Genomic DNA, 18,961 nt, shown 5'->3' on the forward strand with positions numbered 1-18,961 from the left:
TATATTAAAATCACGGTCGACTGTAATATAAATAGCTTTTGGGGATTTGTCATTTTACTGGGAATTATCTAATAATAATTCTCATGGGCAAGATTTACTGCATAGCAATTAGATTAAACACATTCATCTTAGAATATGCAAGAGATATGAGCACAAAATGTAAGTTATCAAGAGCTTAAAGATAGATTGACACATCTTCAAGAAGATTGGGTAATAAAGCAAGACCCACTCTAAGACCCTTACTATTGTGTTTGTGTAGCGTCTATTTGCACATTTTCAGTTATCAGCAAAAACCAACACAGCGTAAGCCCGGAGTGGGCCCCATTGGTGAAGCAGCCTTGGTGAGATTTTTATTTTATTCTATTAAAATGTGGTTCACAACTGACTGTCAGGTACTTGATTCACTTGCTGCTCCATTAGTTCTCAATCCTTTCTAGTTGTGACTCTTTAAAACAAAGATAAGTAAACAGTGGTGGATAAAGTAGGCTACCTATTACAACATTTAGAAAAAATATCCAATAGCAGGCACTCAAGAAGTGTTTCTTCATAATTAGTACTTTTACTTTTTCTACTTTAAGTAGAAATCATTTGGCTTCTGTACTACTTCTGTACTGTATAATTTCCAATATGGTGCTTGTATTAATTATTTTAGTACTTCTTCTACCACAGTCAGAGAGACACTATCAGCGGTCGAAGAAGTACTCTGGCCTAAAGTAAAAGTAGTAATGCCACACAAATACTCTTTTACAAGTACAAGTCCAGAATTCAATATGTAAAAGTAAAACAGTATTAGCAACTAAATGTACTTGAAGAACAAAAAGTAAAAGTACGCATTATGCAGAATGGCCCCTTTCAGAATATTAGATTATGATATAGTAAATATCACTTTAATGTTGCAGCTGGTAAAGGTTGTGCTTATTCGATTTTCTCTATATATTGCTGTGACGCTCAATCTATAACAATATGTTATTTGATTTGTTGATAGTATTTCGTATAAATAATCTGAATCTGTAAAGTAACTAGTAACTAAACTTGCCAAAGGAATGTAGTGGAGTAAAAAGTCCAATATTTGCTCTGAAATGTAGTGCAGTAGGAGTATAAAGTACAAAGTAGATTAAGATGGAGTTACTCGAGAACCTCAAAGTTGTACAGTACTTGAGTAAATGTACTTAGTGACTTTAATAAATATTTATAAATAAATAAATAAATAAATACAGGACTAAATAAATGCATACATAAATAAATAAATAAATACAAAAATAAATAAATGCATGAATTAATGTATAAATAAATAAATAAAACAATCCACAAATGCATAAAAAAATGAATAAATGAATATATACATATATAAATGTGTGCATATAATAAAATAAAGAAAAATAAATACATTTACATTTATTTCTACATTTTTGTTCACCTACATTTATTTATTTGGGCATGTCCATAAGTTAATGAGGAAGAAGGCCCCATTTATTCATGCATTTATTTATTAATTTCAACATTCATTTATTTATTTCTGTATTTCTGCATTGATGTATGTATTCCTGTATTTATTTATTTATTGGGACTTAGGTCATGTTTAGTCCTACATAATAGGCGAATACAATCGCAGTGAGTGAGTTTATGTGACTATTACAGGAGCATAAAACCACCCTAAATTCTAAAGACGCAGTACATATCCTATATTTTGTCGGAAGAGAACAATAAAATGCACATTTTCACCTACCCCCCTTTTCCTCTTTCAACCAGGAGTCTGGTGTCATGGGGGGAGGAGTTTGCCTGTGGGACCCACAAAACTTTTGCGTGTGCGCGTGTTTTCGACGCCACGCCTCTGTGTGCGTTTTTCCTCCGCGCGTTGATTTCATACCAAACTCATACTTGGCATTCCGCCTTTTTCTGTCAAACACGATTAATTTAACCGAGGAAATACTCGCGACACACACGGCAAAACCGCTTTAGAAACAAAAGTACACGAGGAGGAGTGTGTGGCTGTAACAACAGGGCAGCAAAGCCATTGTGAGGTGAGTGCGCTCTCAGATACTTCTTTGTTGTGTGCTGCAACTTTCATGCCGCGGCAGCTGCTTCGCTTCGTGTGTGCTCGGAAGTTTTGGGATATTTCACATATTTCGCATTTTCCCGCTGCCGCTTTAGCTGAATCAGAGCCTCCCGTGTTTGGCAGGGTGTTCCTCTTTTATTCACCCAGCCTCTCGTTGCTGTAATTGCGGTCACTTTTTAGGTGTCTTTCGGACTTTAGTTTGGAGTTTGTTGAGGTATTATTAGCTCGCAAGCTAACCAACTTAGCATGCCAGCTCGACTATGTTATCAGTCGCTTTGTCTGTGAAAATATCCACTGAAATATAGAAAATAACCCTTCTTCTTATACGTTAAGTCTTTGTACAGTGTTTTAACAACTTGCTAGGACCAGGTACATTGTCGTCTTTTCATACTTTTGGGTGGTTTTTGCCAACTCACAGTTGGCTAAACTGCTTCCAACCGTTGAGTGTGATTGTTTTTTTCCCCCTAATGCTAACATGCTAGCCGACAGGATTCATTTCTTGTTATTGTTAAGGTGTCATCAACATGTGAGACTAGTCTTACTGGTTCAACAGAAATCTGGTGAGAAATGCAACCCTATTGTTAGTTTCTGGTTTGACATGAAGTGCTTGAAGTCTGATTGATTTACAGTCTTAAACCTACAGAACTCCGTAGTATTATTAGGATAGTAACGTTAGTAGTTGTAGTTAGCTCAGGTGGCCATGTAAATGTGAAAGTACTATAATGAGATCCAGCTTTGGTTAATCATAATGTCACTGTTCTCATTGGAGCTGAAGGCAGGCAGCCCGTAATGTGCATGTGTCTCTTGTCAGTGTTTGTTGAGCTCATAGCTTTATTTAGACTGATGCTCTACTGGATCCTCACTGCCCTAAACATCTGACCTTTTTGGCCACTGGGAGTTATATTGAAACTGCCAAAGGCTGCATATGCCCCCAGTGCCTAATTTCCTATCTTTGCCACACTGCTCTGGGTAAAGAAAAAGCTGTGGCTGTGATGCCTTAGTTGCACGGTTTTGCAAATCATAGTTTATATCATATATACCCTTGATATATACTGTGGTAATTTTTTTTAGGTACACTTACAATCAATACAACAGCTATGCCACACATTCTCAATTCATGAAGATGATAATATTCAGTTTTGCTGGATCAACTTATTACTGATGTTGCAGATGATGGTGTTGTACTGGACTGCAAATTTATATTAAAATGTGTTAAAAGGTCTAATATTCTTCCCCCCCTCAAATCAGTAAACCCAAATATATATATATCTATGTTTTTTCAACACCATCCCAACTACAATCTCAGTAATGCCTACAGTGTCAATCAAAGCCGAATATAATCTCTGTAAAGGTGGAATTTATGGCTAGCTATTGTGTTGGATTGGATTATAATTTACCTATGGATTCTGCGGGTATACCTAAAGTGAAAATTGGCCACTCGTGTACAGTGGTATAATATTTACGGCCAACAATGCATATCATTTGCACCATGTCTCAGTTAACTGAAGTGATTTAATCAAAGCTAACTTATAACTTATTTTTGTTGGCTTTACCATTGCACCCATTGTTTGGGGTCCCACAGATTCCCCACTTTTTAATTGATTTGCTCTGACCTTAAACCTTATATCCAGAAAAGTATTAAAGTATTACCATTACAACTAAATGTGGAAATTACTATAAAGCATTATTATTACAGCAAATAAGAGGGTATTTAATGTTGCATGAACAAATTTCTATTCCCCTTTTTTGCCAAAAATCTATTCACAGACAAAAAATGCACAGTATCTAATCTATCTAACTCAAACTGTAATTAAACAATAATTAGTGGGTTTTTTTAACTGTTAAAAATGCCAGGGGGGTCTCCAGGACCTCAAACGGAACATTAAGTTAATCAGATCTGACTTCTCACACAAGAAAACTTTCGAGTCCCTTTGAATTTCACAATGTTCTTTCAGGCACTGCTCTTTCCTAACCATCTCACCAGGGCCTGACAGCACATTCCAGCCAGCAGTGATTGAAAGTGGGAAGGCCCTGTGCAGAGTGTGTCCAATAAGCCCACCACAGCAGGGGAAGCTCTTGTGACCACTGATCCTCTGTGGTTCTTCTGTGGCAGGGACCATGTTAGCCACACTCTGGAAAACATTACACACCAGGCAGCATTCATGTTGCATGTGCGCCTGTGTTTGAGGAGACTTGGAGCATTCTCAACAATAACAAAAGAATGTGTAATTTCCTCATGTGGCCTAACGTTGCAGGCTTCTGGGAAGTTCATATGGCTCATGTACTGCCTTTAAACTCGAAAGTAGTTTCTCCAGGACGGTTGGCTAAAGGAAAATGGCTCTCTGGCCTTGCCATCACTAACTGGTGTAACCTTAATAGCATGACCAACTGGTAATGTCTCCATTGACCTTGGCCAGTGACTTTGTAATTTTACGAGCTCTTAATGTTTTGCCATTTTGCTTGTCGGGTCTTTAACCCCGAATGCCAGGGCTATTAATACACCTTGTGCTCATGGGGGCTGTAAATGACTTCAGATGAATCTGATCTCGCTCCAGGTGAAGTGTGGAGCCATTCCGAGTCCCAGAAATCTGTCGCCATTCTCTGTACATCCACAAATGTAATCCTGGTTCCGTCAATCCATTTCAATGCATTTTGAAATTAGGAAAACAAAGTGCGGAACCTCTCTTTTTGGACCTCATTCATAAAACTCACGTTTGATTTTGTGTTTGCGAGCATGTACGATCTAAGAACTTGGGATTCAGTTATATTCCCTTTATGTGAAATGTTTGTAGGCAGGAACATTTGATATAATAAACTAATATTGATAATTGTTGAATTTTCTTTTTATAATTTGCATGTTTACATAAAAGGGCAGCAAGCAATGATCACATCAATAAACCCACCAAATATCTCTCAATTAATTGTTTTGTTTATAAAATGCCTGAAATAGTGAAAAGCAACATCATAATTTCCCAGAACCTGAAGTAGAATCTTCAAATTCCTTTTGTTTGTCTGACCAACAATTAAAAAAAAAAAAAAAATTTCATTCACTATAATTCACAAGCAGGGCTGGGTATTGTTCGACAATACTTGTTTGGTACCAATTTTACAAACACGACATGTAACTTTAGACAGCCAATCACCACCATTATTAGAGCTTTCATGCTGCATGCTGGGGCCTATTGGCTCACGGACGCTGCTGAGATTGGTATTGAAGCCTGGAATTGAACAAGTCATTTTTCCATACTACAGAAGCTTTTCAGTCAGTGCCTAAAAGTATCGAAATTCAATACCTACTTGAGTAAGGAAATCAGAAAATCCTCACATTTGAGAAACTGATTTTTTTTTTCTCGTCATTTCTTAGTGGTAATCAAAATAATGCCTGTCCATTGGCTAATGGAGTGAGCAATCAATTAGCTAACAAATTATTTTTGCACTATTCTTCTCTCCTGCTCTGTCCAGTGGATCATTAGAGTGAGACACCTTGAGGGCTAGGCTCTAATGCTCAATCAAAGGATTTTTATGTGTATAGCAAAGAAAAGGTGTTTTTAAGAGATAAAACTGTAGGCAGGGGTATGTGCTGGTGAGTTCCAGCTCTTTGGTGGGTTGAAGATACAGAAAATTTCTGTACCACAAAAATTGATTTTGTTTACATTCCTTGTACACAGACTATACATTTTATGGTTTGTATATGTTGCTTTAATGGATGATTTAACAGTGCACTGTGTTTTCAAAACACCCAGGAGATGACAGCATTAATTTCATGCTGATTGCGATGCCTTTTTGCCTAAATTCATCAGCTATAAAAACAAATACTGCTCTGCTCATTTTGATGCTTTTCATGCTTTTTTATTGTAGAAAAACACCCATCTTTAAACCTGGATTCAGGACAAGCACAGATGTAGTTAACCAAGATAGTGTTACATTTAACAAACTAAGCAGACAAACATAGTTATGTTAGAAGGAAATGGCACCCTGACTCATACTTTTCTTTCATATTTACAATATTGTGACTGGCTGCCAGTAGTAATACATCATATATGTAGCCATGTGCACATATAAGACCCCTTTTACAGGGTTATTGTTTTAAAAAGAGTTGGAGCTTAGTTTTAGCAATTAGCTTCCACAGTTGTCATCTCAGCCGTCAAACTAAATGGTCAAAGGCTAAATTAGAAGGCTGCTTTTTTTTAATGTGTGTGAAATCAAGGAGCCATTGTCTATAAAAAATGTATATTTAATTTTGAGTATTAAATCTGCCTGTTATTGTAAACACCATGCCATGCGAGAATGGAACATTTGAAAGTAACAGAGTATGTGAAATCTTACAAATGTCTTGTTCCGTCTGTTCTAGGTGTGCTGTGGCCAGGAGCCGTCATCATTGCGTCGGAGTGGAGTTGCCGTGGCAGCCCTGATGGGGCGCAGGAGGAGGGTGGCGATGGAGAAGGGGCGGCGGACGGGGCGGACCGTGGATTGGACGGTGACCCTGAGGGAGTTTGGAGTCCAGACATTGAGCAGAGCTTTCATGAAGCTCTGGCCATCTACCCTCCGTGCGGCAGGAGGAAGATCATACTTTCAGACGAGGGGAAGATGTATGGTGAGGACTAGAACATTTCTGTCCTAACAATGATTGTCATCCAGCCAACCTATCCACATTTGTTTATAGTCATGTCTGACTGACTTTTAAATTACAATATTTATGTCAACCACTGCTGCAGTGTCATCAAGGAATGAGACGTGTAAGATAATATACAGCATGTAGAGCACTTACCATTAGAAACAAAATTTTGTTTACACGCAAGTTAAGTAAATTTTGGAACTATAGCTGTGATACAAGGGATGATTCATTTAGAATTTTTTTGTTATTTAAAAAAAATATATATTTTTAGTTCTAAATGATTAGTTTAGGTAACTGTTGTTGTTGTTGTTCATGTGTGTTGTGGAGTCCCTGTCTGCAAGCCAGACAGTGACAATGGTTTAGTAAACATAACTATTAAGTATAGTGGCCAAAATTACCCAATTGGCCAAACACTTTATTGGCCTCAACTTTTACAAATTAACATAAAACTGAAACTTTATCTCTTATATGGTTTCTTTTCCAAAAAAGTGCTGGAAAGGCCAGGTGTGATCCAGTGCGAACCCTTTGGAACACAGAGGGTCATTAGTGTCATTTCCACTACAAAAACACCCGCTATATGGCGGATACAACACGCAGCATTTTTAAAAGCCAGCGAAGTAAAGAGTAGATACTTTTATCCAGTGGAATGATTAAAAAAACCTTTGTTTCTTGGAAGACAAGATGTCAACCAGATTATTCAAACTGCAACTACTCTGTTTTTTTCACTTGGAGAAAGAAGTGCACGATCGAAACCTAGTCAGAGACCTTTTTTGTAATGGAGACATTAGGGCGTGCCATCAAACTTTCCCAGTTGTCACATTTTACCTAAATGGAAATGCGCATATTGATTGTTATTGTAAACACCTCTTAGTTTGTGCCTAGGTAATCGCTTGCAAGTATTTTAGAAAAGGGCTATTTAGCTTTGATGTCAAAGGGCATTCAGCACTGACAGGGTCAAAGTTTAGAGCAGGTTGAGCTTTCAGGTCAGGTTAAGATTAGCATATGAAGAAGTTGCTTGATTGCTCTGGGCACTAATTGCTTAAAGTCTATTTCATATTGGTCTCTGGGACTGCATAACCAGTGTTGTGGTGTTTTTTTGTATTGGCGCCGTCCAGGACACTGCCTGCAAGTATAGCTTTGATGTAGTTTGAAGTTTCTTCCTACCTTATTGAAGGCCTTGGCTAGCATCCAACATTCCAAGCATTTTAAGTCTTTTTTTTGGCTGAGGGTTGGCATTCCTGCCTGCAGCAGCTTGTGTCATTCAGTTGTGTATGTGTGAGTGTGTGTTGTGAGGAAAACGAGATATGTGATCCTATGTGACAGAAAGGGAATGTTTGTTTCAATGTTGCAGCATTTTCTCCTTTTGTGGGAGTGTGCGCTCGCTGTGTTGACCACTCCCACTTCCTTCTGAATAAACAAGAATCGTCCCACTGGTACACATTCACACGTTGGACACTGAACTTAATGCTCGCATCAAACTTGTGGTTTCTTATTTTCAAACAAGCTCCAAACTTTTGAGTCACTTTGTTTTCAGCTGTGAAACTTTCTAACTATATACAAGAAATATCTATTCATTTTAGACAAAATAAAATTAAAATTCCAAAACGGGGTGTAGAAATAAAACTACTTCACTTGTTCCACTATGGTTTGATATTTTCATAATGTCAGTCTTTGGTTCAAAATGGGAAGGGGAGTACAAACTATAGCAATTTTAAGCATAATTACTGCATACTATCAATGCAGGCTTTAAAGTTCTCAGGCACCATGCCTGATCTCATGCATAGATGGCTTTATATTCATTTTAGGGCTGCCCCCAAATAGTGGACCAAGCACTGGACCAAAATTTCACTGGTCGATTGGTCGCAAGAAAAAAAAAAACACTTGGAGCCCTGTCTTGTCAAAATTAAGTGAAAGTCTATGTGACTGGTGGCTAGTATTGGGCCTAAAAGGCTGGAGGGCTTTTAATGTGAAGGGCAAGATAAAGAAAGTCGTGACCCTCACTCACTGAGTGTTTTGTTTTTTTTTAATTTGTTTTTAATTAATAGCTAATCATGTCGGCAAAGACGTCTAAAATATGGGATCACTTTGAAAAGAACACGGATAGCCCCCAAGAAGGTCAAATGCAAGCTGTGCAAGAAAAAGTATCACTCATCCACGACAAACATGACCTACCACTTTAACATGTCAGTGAAGTTAGCATCGCCTAGCTACCCGCTGATGTTCCGACAGTCTCCTTGCTGATTTTTTTCTGACACATTCAGAATTAGAATCTGAAATAATTTGCCGGTGTTATTAAGAGATGGCAGATTTCGAGCGTGGCTGTGGCACTTGTTAAATAATGACACAAGGGTGTCGATTCTTCCACTAATTCCTCTAAATAACAACCACTGGTCGGCCAAGAAAATCATTGGTCGGGGCAGCCCAAATTCATCTAATACTTAATTCAATACATTGTCCAAATTTCCTCCTGGACTGCTTTTTCTGGCTAAAATCATTTCTTACTCTAAACGCCACAATTATGTACTTATTAATCTTGTATGCGCCAACTTGTAGTGTGTCTGCTTTTATTCAAACTTGAGCAGTGTAGGAAATGTCCTAAATTGGCTGATTAATAGTGCATCTTGTCTGAAAGTAGCTCAAGTGGATAAGTATGGATATCATGCATTTAGAAGCATTTGGTGCTCATTCACTCAATAGGAACAGTCATGTTCACAAAATTGGATCACTTAGTGTAGCTGTTAAAACGGGGAAAGAATAAGGAACTGTATAATATGCACAATCCAGAATGCTTAGTCTTGTATTAAAATATACATTTTACCTCAATGCATTTGAGTATGTTCCCCTCCACTAAACTAAGCCAGTCGTATTTGAGCTCAAGTCTCTGTGCTCTCAGTCATATGTAATTACCATGATGTCACCCTGGATTATGGTGTCAGGCATGTATTCCCAAATTAGGATCAGCAGACAGATCATTTGCTCTTCCATTCCCAGGGTAACACAGATAACCAGGCTGCTTGTTTTAATTATGATATTGTTGGTGTTGTACTTGACGTTGTGTCCAGCTTTGGCAAAATGAGCTTTTATTTATTCTTCAAAGACAGACAATTTGGGAGTGTTCTGTGGAGAATAAGACATTTATTAAGCAAAGAGTAGCATCTGCCATATTGTTAATTCTTTTTTAAAAACCGTACATTTTACTGAGTAATATTTTTAGGGCACATAGACAAACAGAGACAGACAATCATTCACACTCACACCTACGGGCAATTTAGAGTCGAACCAGGAACCCTCTTGCTTTGACCGCCACACCGCCGCCCTAAGGGAAATTATATACTATAATTTAACATATAAAATAGCTAGTTTAGAATATTTAAATATTTAAGTTGGGGTAAAATTACTGTACTTGTACTTGAAACAAACACAAAAAGTCAACATTAATGATTTATATTGCTTTAGCTAAAATAGACAATGATTTATTTTTGTAAAAGTCCTCCAAAACACACACAAGAAATGTGATAAATTGCTTTCATTCTTAATTTTGTGATGGGAGTAAAAGTTGACTGAAGTTCATAATCTACTTCTCGCACTTTGATAAATACAGGCCTTTTGTGAACAAAGCCCAAGGCTTACTAAATCAAATCTGTTTTGGGATGTGGTTGAAAATCTTTGGGTCAGGTGCTCATTCACAGATGGGATGAACTCAAGTTGGCTCAAAGACAGTCTGATGCAGATTGTCAAATACATATTTGGCAGGGCCTCTTCACACCTTGCTGTGAGAGGGCCAGACTCCACTGGTCCAAAGTGAAAACTGTACGCTTGATATTTCTAAGACGCCTTGCAGATCGTGCTATATTGGCAGTCATTTCCAGCTATTTCTAACTGTGTAACCCTATTAAAATAATAACAAAATAAAGCTTGTTTTGTTTGGATCTGTGCCACTCTTAATCACTTTTTTTTAAAAGCAAAATCTCATCCTGATTCAGGTAGGAAGCAAATGGGTAAAAAAATTAAAAAGCAGATGAGGGGATAAATGGAAAAATAACTTCATGAAGTTGCTTATTTTTTGAACAAGCATAGTTACTTGCAAAGGAACTTTATCTTGCAATCCATAAACATGTTTCCAACTGATCCCCTAATGTGCCTACTTTTCTCATGTCGATGTATAAATCACAAACACATTAAAACAAATGGAACATGAGTTGACTTGAAAAAGTGTTTGGCCTTATGTGGAGTGGTGGTAGGCTGCAGGAAAGCTCACATGTCCTGTTTGGGGAATTGGCGCAGACTGCTGGGTCTGAGTCAGACCCGTCTGTTGATTTGGGGAATTCAGTGTTCTGGTAAGTCCACAGAGCTGATGTGACTCAGTCTGATGGTTCCTAAGTCCCTACAGCATCGAGCCACTTCCCAGAAGGAATGATGGTAATGCCGGTGATGTTCGTACTTGTGTGATTGAAGATGTGGAATCAGTCTGTAAGGCTTCATTTGGTCACCTTTATCTTTAGCCTCTCTCTAATTCTGACATCTGCAGCAGGATGAATAGTAAGTTGCTCACAAGTTACGATTAAAGACAAGCAGATCATCAGGTGTGGGTTGGAGCTGGGGGAGGCAGAGAAAGAAAGCGCTGACCATGCAGTCTGTAGTGACCACATTTTGGAAGTCTGTTAACTACATGATGACCTCTCTTTTTCCCTCCATTCCCACCACTTGTCCATCTGGCAACTAGCAAGGCCAAATCTGACTCAAAATGAACACAAGCTAGCCTTAATGAGAATATCATACAACCACATAAAATCAAAGCTTGTTGGGGGGAATGCAGTAGCTGCACCATCAACTTACTGGAAGTTCAATCGCATTCATCTTTCATATTATGCTGGCTTACTTTCAAATGTGATGGAAAAAAGTTTCCAAGTCTGTTTTAATCATCTTTTGCCTTGAACCAAAGATTGCGCAGCGATTTCAGTACAACCTAAACATACATTTGACTAGTTAAAATCCCTAATGTCACTGTGAGGCTAGGCTGAAAAACGAATGATGGACTCGGGGTCTGAGCAGATGTGTTCTGATTGTACAGAAGATTTATGTTGTAAGATACAAACTAAAATACAGACTGCATGGCTTACTGTCATCATTGCATTCTAGGTTCATATTTATTTCAGTGAACAAATGAGATTGGTTGCACCAGCGGTTAGAGTGGTGTAATTAAATACATGCAAGCCTGTTTTTGAATGACACAAACAAAAACTAGATTGCCTAATTTGGTTTTAACACCTCAGATTCTGGCCATTTTTAGATTATAAATGAATAGAGGGCCCTACATGCCTCAAGACTGGTTTGGAGACAATTTATGCCAAAAAAGGGGAATTTTTCTTCTTTGATCTTGAGGAAAATGTTGAACTCCTACTTACTCACCCAGTATACAATGTATATGTAAACTAATTTGGCTGACTTATTAAAATTAGTCACAGTTCCCTGCAGCTTTTAGCATGCGGTAAATCTGTGTTTTGCTTACTGACATCATAGCAAAACATTGTATTACGTGTAACTTAGGTTTTATGATGGTAGAAGATGTTTTGGTGTGTCTATGGGCTCTATTCTGATTAAATTACTTTCTCAATTTTAGGTCGAAATGAGCTTATAGCTCGCTATATCAAGCTGCGAACAGGAAAGACGCGCACACGCAAACAGGTAAGCACAGGTGTTATTTAAGACTACAGTATTTACATGTGCTTTATGTAATATGATTTGCAGCTCATATGTCCTGAGTATTTGTTGTATTTCATTTTCATTTACCCATTCATCTTGTTAAATTGATTATTAATGGACCACGGCTATTTAAAATGGCAAAATCACCCTGTGAATGTGTGTTTTTTCATGGGGTAACCCTGGCTTCATAGGTGTCTAGTCACATTCAGGTTCTGGCACGTAAGAGGGTACGAGAATACCAGACCAGCATTAAGGTGGGTGCCCACCGAATCCACTCTCCCTTCCCTCTGTAGTCACATCCCCTCTTCTTTTCCTTTTTCCTCCCATCCTCTGTCCTTCGTCCTGTCTTTCGTCAGGTCTCTAGTCACCTGCAGGTCTTGGCCAAGAGAAAGTCTCGTGACATTCAGTCTAAGCTCAAGGTACACACGCTCACTGACTTTACCATGCCAGCTGCTTCGCTCTGCATGTGGCCTTAATCCAACCTAATATTAAACATTAACATTAAATCACCATAGATGGCTTCTTCAGAGTTTATGGCAGATTATTTTTTAAAATGATAAAGCATGACATCAATTTAGTGTTGTGGCGATACCAGGATAGGAACCTAAGGCAGAACCACTGGAACACCTTGTTGGAGAAGTATAAATCTAGTTCACAAGTAGTTAAATGCATGATCATCATTAGGGCACTTAGATAGCGTTAGATAATGGCCATGGGAACGTGATGTGGCAGGCTCAGGCTTTGCAAACGCGTTATATTTCCAAAATAATGTCTGGCGTTACTCAGTGCAAAAGTCAGATTTTCTTTTTAATGCATTAGTGTACAGTATATACATACTATTTGGGAAAGAGGTTTTTGTTTAATGCATGGCAGTAATGTTGATCTGTTAACTTAGTTCCAGATGCTTGTGGCTGTGGACAGATATTTTCATTAGATTCAGTAGGTGGACCTAAGCATGTGCATGGCTGTAGTAATGAACATTAATGCTTGCACACACACAAATATGCAGGGAGTTTTTAATGTGCCCCCTCAAGCACATATGACAAATTTTGTTTTTCTCTTTTAAATCACTTCTGATCTCCACGTTCTCGCTCTAAGACATTTCCCTCAGTCCTTTATATCTTTTCAGTTTTCTTGTGGTTTTACCATGCACTGTAATAACGGTTCTTTGTGACTTCATTTTGCACCAGAACACATATAACTTGTTGCACTCTAATACACATTTTGGAGCGCTTGTTCAGATGTGTTCAAACGTCAGCACTCAGCTTTAAGACAGCACAGATTAATAGGATGTCGCTTGACCTGTCAATGTAAGACTTAGCATGAAGTGTGTTTGACAATGTAGGTTAGGTGTGTAGTCATTTTGAAAGTGTTTGTACTGGGGGAAGGTGTTCCTCATTGCCTCATAGTGACTCTGTGATCTGCTGTTATTTTGAATGTACTGAAGTTAATTAATAACGTGTCTTCTTTGCCATAGGCCATGAACTTGGTAAGTTTTGGCTATACAACTACAATCTTCTGCTTCAGGCTTTGTGCTTTGTGGTTGGCATCACATAACTGCTAGTCCACAATGCAGTTCAACCGCTAGACCCAAAAATCCTTCTCATTACTCTTTTGTTTTTAGTGGCTTTAGTTAAATGCTGGTGATGGCTCCAGTTAGCTCTCCTAGCCTGCTAGCTTTGGTGCGCCTCCTGCTTTGGCATCCTCCTATATCTGCTTTGCTCTCTGTCCTGTCTTCCCTCATAGTTACTGCATCATGCTCAAGTACTGTATAATATGTTGGCTGGCTTGCTGTTTAAACTGGCCTTGAAGGTTGGCTTACTTTGAAACCTAAATTTCACTAGATTTTCTAGATGAAGCATTATCATTGTGTATTACTTTTTCTTTCTCATTCAGGACCAGGTATCAAAAGACAAGGCACTGCAGACAGTGGCCAACCTCTCATCAGCTCAGATTGTGTCTGCTAGTGTAATGAAACCACAGACTCCGTTCCCTCCACCAGTCAGAGTGAGACACACACACACACACACACACACACACACACACACACACACACACACACACACACACACACACACACAATTATATACACACACACACACACACACATACAACTGTATCTGTACTTTTCTACCTTCTGGGTTAAAGTAATGCTATCTGCCCCATTTCCCTTTATTTAGTTTTGGCCCGGCCCTATGCCAGGACAGCCTGGACATTCTCAGGAGTAAGTATCACTGGCAGAATAGTCGATTTTGTTGGTTTAGAATTGGAGAAAGTCTTATGCTTAAGCTGCTACTGTTGCTCAATTTTGGGGTTCCTACTCTACCTTTTTGCAGCATCAAGCCCTTTGCACAGCCACCATACACTACACTACCAGCCCCAGTCCCTGCTCCTATCAGTAAGTGTGAACACAAACTCACTAATTTGAGTAAATAGCAATAATTATTGTACAGTATGTAATTTCATGGTTTAAATGTTTGACAGGCTATGAGCCCCTGCCTCCCCCACGCCCTGCAGCTATAGCAGCTCCTGTATGGCAGGACAGAACCATCGCCTCAGCAAAACTACGGCTCCTGGAGTACTCTGCTTTTATGGAGATCCAGAGAGACCGGGAGACGGTACAGCCATCCAGACATTCATGCAATACAACAATATACCTTTTTTTTTTTTTCTTACCACCAAAACCAACTAACTCCCTCTTTTTTCTTATTACTTCTCCTTCCTACCCTACAGTATAAACACCTTTTCGTACTCATTGGCCCATCAAATCCGGGCTACAATGACCCTGTTTTGGAGTCCATAGATGTGAGGCAGATTTACGACAAGTTCTCTGAGAAGAAAGGAGGCTTGAAGGAGCTGTACGAAAAAGGGCCGCACAACGCATTCTTCCTCGTCAAGTTCTGGGTCAGTACAAAAAACCTGTGTTCTCAACCCTAGATTTTTTTTTTTTTATAACCACAAGAACCGTAATCACAAGAAATCAGGAGATGATTTGTGTTATACATTGCACAACGCTGAGGTAATAACCTGCTGCACCACACAGGGGAAGCAAAGCCAATGTGATGCACAGGCAGTTGCTTTGTTAACCTCTTCCACTCCACTCCTCCCTACCATAGACCAATTTTCATCTTTGAATACATGAATACAATTGGGCTCACTGAATCAACAAGAATCGCGACTTTCCAGTCAGACCCAATTCATGCAATTCCAAGACTGTTTAAGGACCCCAGTATGGAGAGATATTAAAATAGACCATTTTAGAATAAACAAAAATAACTTTATACTGCATGCAAATCCACACCTCATAGATTTTGCTCCAAACGGCATGGGGTTAAAGTAAAGTAAGCATTCCTGTAAAGGGGATACTCGTGGGTACCCATAGAACCCATTTTCAATCAGAGACCTTGAAAACAGAGGTCAAGGAACCCCTTTGAAAATGGTTATGCTTGTTTGTCCATCGCCAAATTTAACCTGACTTTCAAGCGTTATTTACCACCATTCCCAATAAGTTAGCATTACATGGTGGTAAGGGATTCCTCAGGTTGTCTTCTGTCATATGATAACAATATCTTCACTGTAGCTTCAAAACATACCCTGCTACAGCCTCTTTAACACAGTCATGTCGAGCAAGGATGTCGACATCTTTGGAGTGCAAAAAATTGAGCAGTATTTCGTTTAAAGATGCCCTATGGAGCTTTCTAGTGTACCATCAAAAGTTATGTTTACGTTCAGACATACTCCCCAAAACTCGTTGTTTGTATCCAACCATGTTGAATGTATTTCCTTCCTGAATCAAATAGATTTAGTCCTATCTGTCTTGGGTATTGGCTTTCTGTCTCTCAGTCCATCTTTTTGTGTGCTTGCTTCAGGCGGACCTGAGCAGTGACATTGAGGAGGGATCTGGTGTGTTCTACGGTGTGAGCAGCCAGTACAGTGGAACAGAAAACATCACCATCAGTGTCTCAACAAAGGTCTGCTCCTTTGGCAAACAGGTGGTCGAGAAGGTTGAGGTAAGAGGATTAATCCCCTTTTTCTTGAAAATGCACATAAAGGATTAATGTCAAAACATATGAACATTTAAACGTTTAATTGTGATGTGTGGATTCCTCCCATCCAGACAGAATATGCACACATGGAAGGGGGAAAGTATGTGTTCCGCATCCATCGTTCTCCCATGTGTGAATATATGATCAACTTTATCCACAAGCTCAAACACCTGCCAGAGAAATACATGATGAACAGTGTACTGGAGAACTTCACCATCCTACAGGTGTGTGTGTGTGTGTGTGTGTGTGTGTGTGTGTGTGTGTGTGTGTGTGTGTGTGTGTGTGTGTGTGTGTGTGTGTGTGTGTGTGTGTGTGTGTGTGTGTGTGTGTGTGTGTGTGTGTGTGTGTGTGTGTGTGTGTGTGTGTGTGTGTGTGTGTGTGTGTGTGTGTGTGTGTGTGTGTGTGTGTGTGTGTGTGTGTGTGTGTGTGTGTGTGTGTGTGTGTGTGTGTGTGTGTGTGTGTGTGTGTGTGTGTGTGTGTGTGTGTGTGTGTGTGTGCGTGTGCGTGCGTGTTACGCTGTACGCTTTCTTATTGAATCCTGAACCACACAATGTTTTCCTCTTTTTCTTAACTAGGTGGTGTCCAACCGAGAAACTCAGGAGACTCTCCTGTGCATTGCCTTTGTGTTCGAGGTGTCCACTAGTGAACACGGAGCACAGTACCATGTTTATCGACTAGTTAACGACTAGCAGCACGTTGCGTGCATGCAGAGACTCTTCAGACTTTTTGATACATACAGCATAAAAACTATTTCCAGCTCAAACACACAGACTCCCTACTCCTCTACTCTCAACACACACACACACTTGTTTTAACAGACCAACAGTCACACTGTGGTCACACCCGTTGTTTTTTTAATGAAATACCATCTCTGAAAATATGTATGCACACATTTCTTAACATCCAGTGATTTAAAACACTAAAGTGAAAATAATTTTTACAGACTTCGACCAAAATGTGGCATATTTATCAGTGAGTGCTGTGATGTTATCCAATTGAATTTTTCAGTCACATAAATGACTCGTCTTGTGAAACTGAGTGTGCACATCTTTCATAGTCAGACTTCAAATATCACGGTTCCATAATGACTTTAACTTCTACAGTTTGTAGTGTAGGAATTGAATGAGCCTGTAATGGTGTATCCTCTATCATTGCTTAGTAAGGAACCACAAACTCAAAGTTTAATCTAAACTTTTAGGATCATGTGACAGAAAGTATGAGCGTGCCTTTTCCCCAGAATGCAATACACTACATGTAAAGAGATGAAAGTCATATTTATATTTGAAACATATTGTCAAAGTGTAAAGAGCCATCCTTTAAGATGTATTTGCTGTTTAAAGGTGTGTGGAGAGGAAGATCTTTTGATCAAATGTCAAGGTGGTGTTCAAATTTGGCTCACTAATATTTGGAAACAAAAAAGTTGACAAACAGTTTCAGATTTCTTACACAATTTGGTGTGAGCAGCATTTTTGAATGAAAGAATGATCTTTTACTGTTCATGTACACCATACTGTTTTTACTCTGACTGTGTGGGCTCACTGCAGTATTTCTACCTCCACGTGAGTTCGGATAAGAATGTGCTTTGGTTCATAAAGCCTTAACCTGAGGAGCACTGATGTATAGGACGTGTACACTACACTTGTAATGGTACTGTTTATAAGCCAAAATAAGGTAAATAGACTCATTTTTGTAAAGATGAACTATCTTTTTTGTATTTTACCAGCACAGTTAGAAGTGTTATACTATAATCATCAGAAATGATGGGTGTTTTGGTTGTATCTTTTTCAATGTATGCAAAATGATGTATGGTACAGACCACACTATGGTCACCCACTGTGCACTGGGGTAGATTTTTGTCTGCTAACACTAACCAATTATCCAGCTTACACCTTTTTTCCTTTGTTCTATGTAATGTTTTTTGGTTACTGGTACACATTGCTACCAGCATTTTTTAATATTATAAGTGTTATCTGACTCTATTATGCCCTTTCCTGGCAGGATTATCTATAACCATGTGGAAGGTGACAATGATTTGTCTCGATCGTGAAAGTTAAAGCCGACTGGTTCAGTTTTGAATAACCATATTCACGGTGTGGTCAGCCTTTATTCTTTTATTTTCCCCATCAGAGTACTCTGGTTGGCTGTGCTTTATCACTCCTTGGTCAAGTCTACTCAGTGAATTAAATCTGTGCCTTTATGCTGTACCAATAAACATGGTGTTTGCAGAATCATGTAGATTTTAGAGTCTTCATATTAACACTTCACAACCTCACCTATGTAACCTCATCTAAATATTATCTACCTTTTTAACTGTTAATACCCTCTGTGAAATCCCATATGTGTCATAGACTGGAGTATCAAACTGTCAAGTAATAAAAGTTGGCATTGAATGTTTGGTCGTATTCGTAGTATTGAGTTAAAGTGTAGGAAAAGAAATCACAACTTTTATTCAGTTTACAAAGCTTTTGTAACGGGTTCAGTGTTTGAGAAGCTGTAGCCCCTGATGCAATTTGTGTTTTCTGAAACCACAGGTTGCAATTC

The 18,961-nt window shown here is 38.8% G+C and overlaps 1 protein-coding gene across 1 annotated transcript; it reads left to right on the top strand.

The window, feature by feature from the left end:
• The first annotated feature begins 1,859 nt into the window (after window positions 1-1,859).
• On the top strand, window positions 1,860-18,738 carry tead3a (TEA domain family member 3 a). The gene is made up of 14 exons (XM_083919789.1): window positions 1,860-2,021; window positions 6,408-6,650; window positions 12,292-12,356; window positions 12,566-12,628; window positions 12,731-12,793; window positions 13,852-13,863; window positions 14,271-14,381; window positions 14,555-14,598; window positions 14,711-14,772; window positions 14,859-14,992; window positions 15,108-15,278; window positions 16,244-16,384; window positions 16,492-16,644; window positions 16,996-18,738. Exons 2-14 carry the CDS (start codon window positions 6,644-6,646, stop codon window positions 17,107-17,109), a joined length of 1,140 nt encoding a protein of 379 aa, XP_083775915.1. The 5' UTR covers window positions 1,860-2,021; window positions 6,408-6,643; the 3' UTR covers window positions 17,110-18,738.
• The last annotated feature ends 223 nt before the right edge of the window (window positions 18,739-18,961 follow it).

This window comes from Echiichthys vipera (assembly GCF_963691815.1).
Source record: "Echiichthys vipera genome assembly, chromosome: 9".
Classification (NCBI taxonomy): domain Eukaryota; kingdom Metazoa; phylum Chordata; class Actinopteri; order Perciformes; family Trachinidae; genus Echiichthys; species Echiichthys vipera.

Coding starts and splice junctions, on each gene's coding strand:
- tead3a (XM_083919789.1), top strand. Junction 12,629..12,730: donor AATACCAGACCAGCATTAAG/GTGGGTGCCCAC, acceptor GTCTTTCGTCAG/GTCTCTAGTCACCTGCAGGT. Junction 16,645..16,995: donor AGAACTTCACCATCCTACAG/GTGTGTGTGTGT, acceptor TTTCTTAACTAG/GTGGTGTCCAACCGAGAAAC.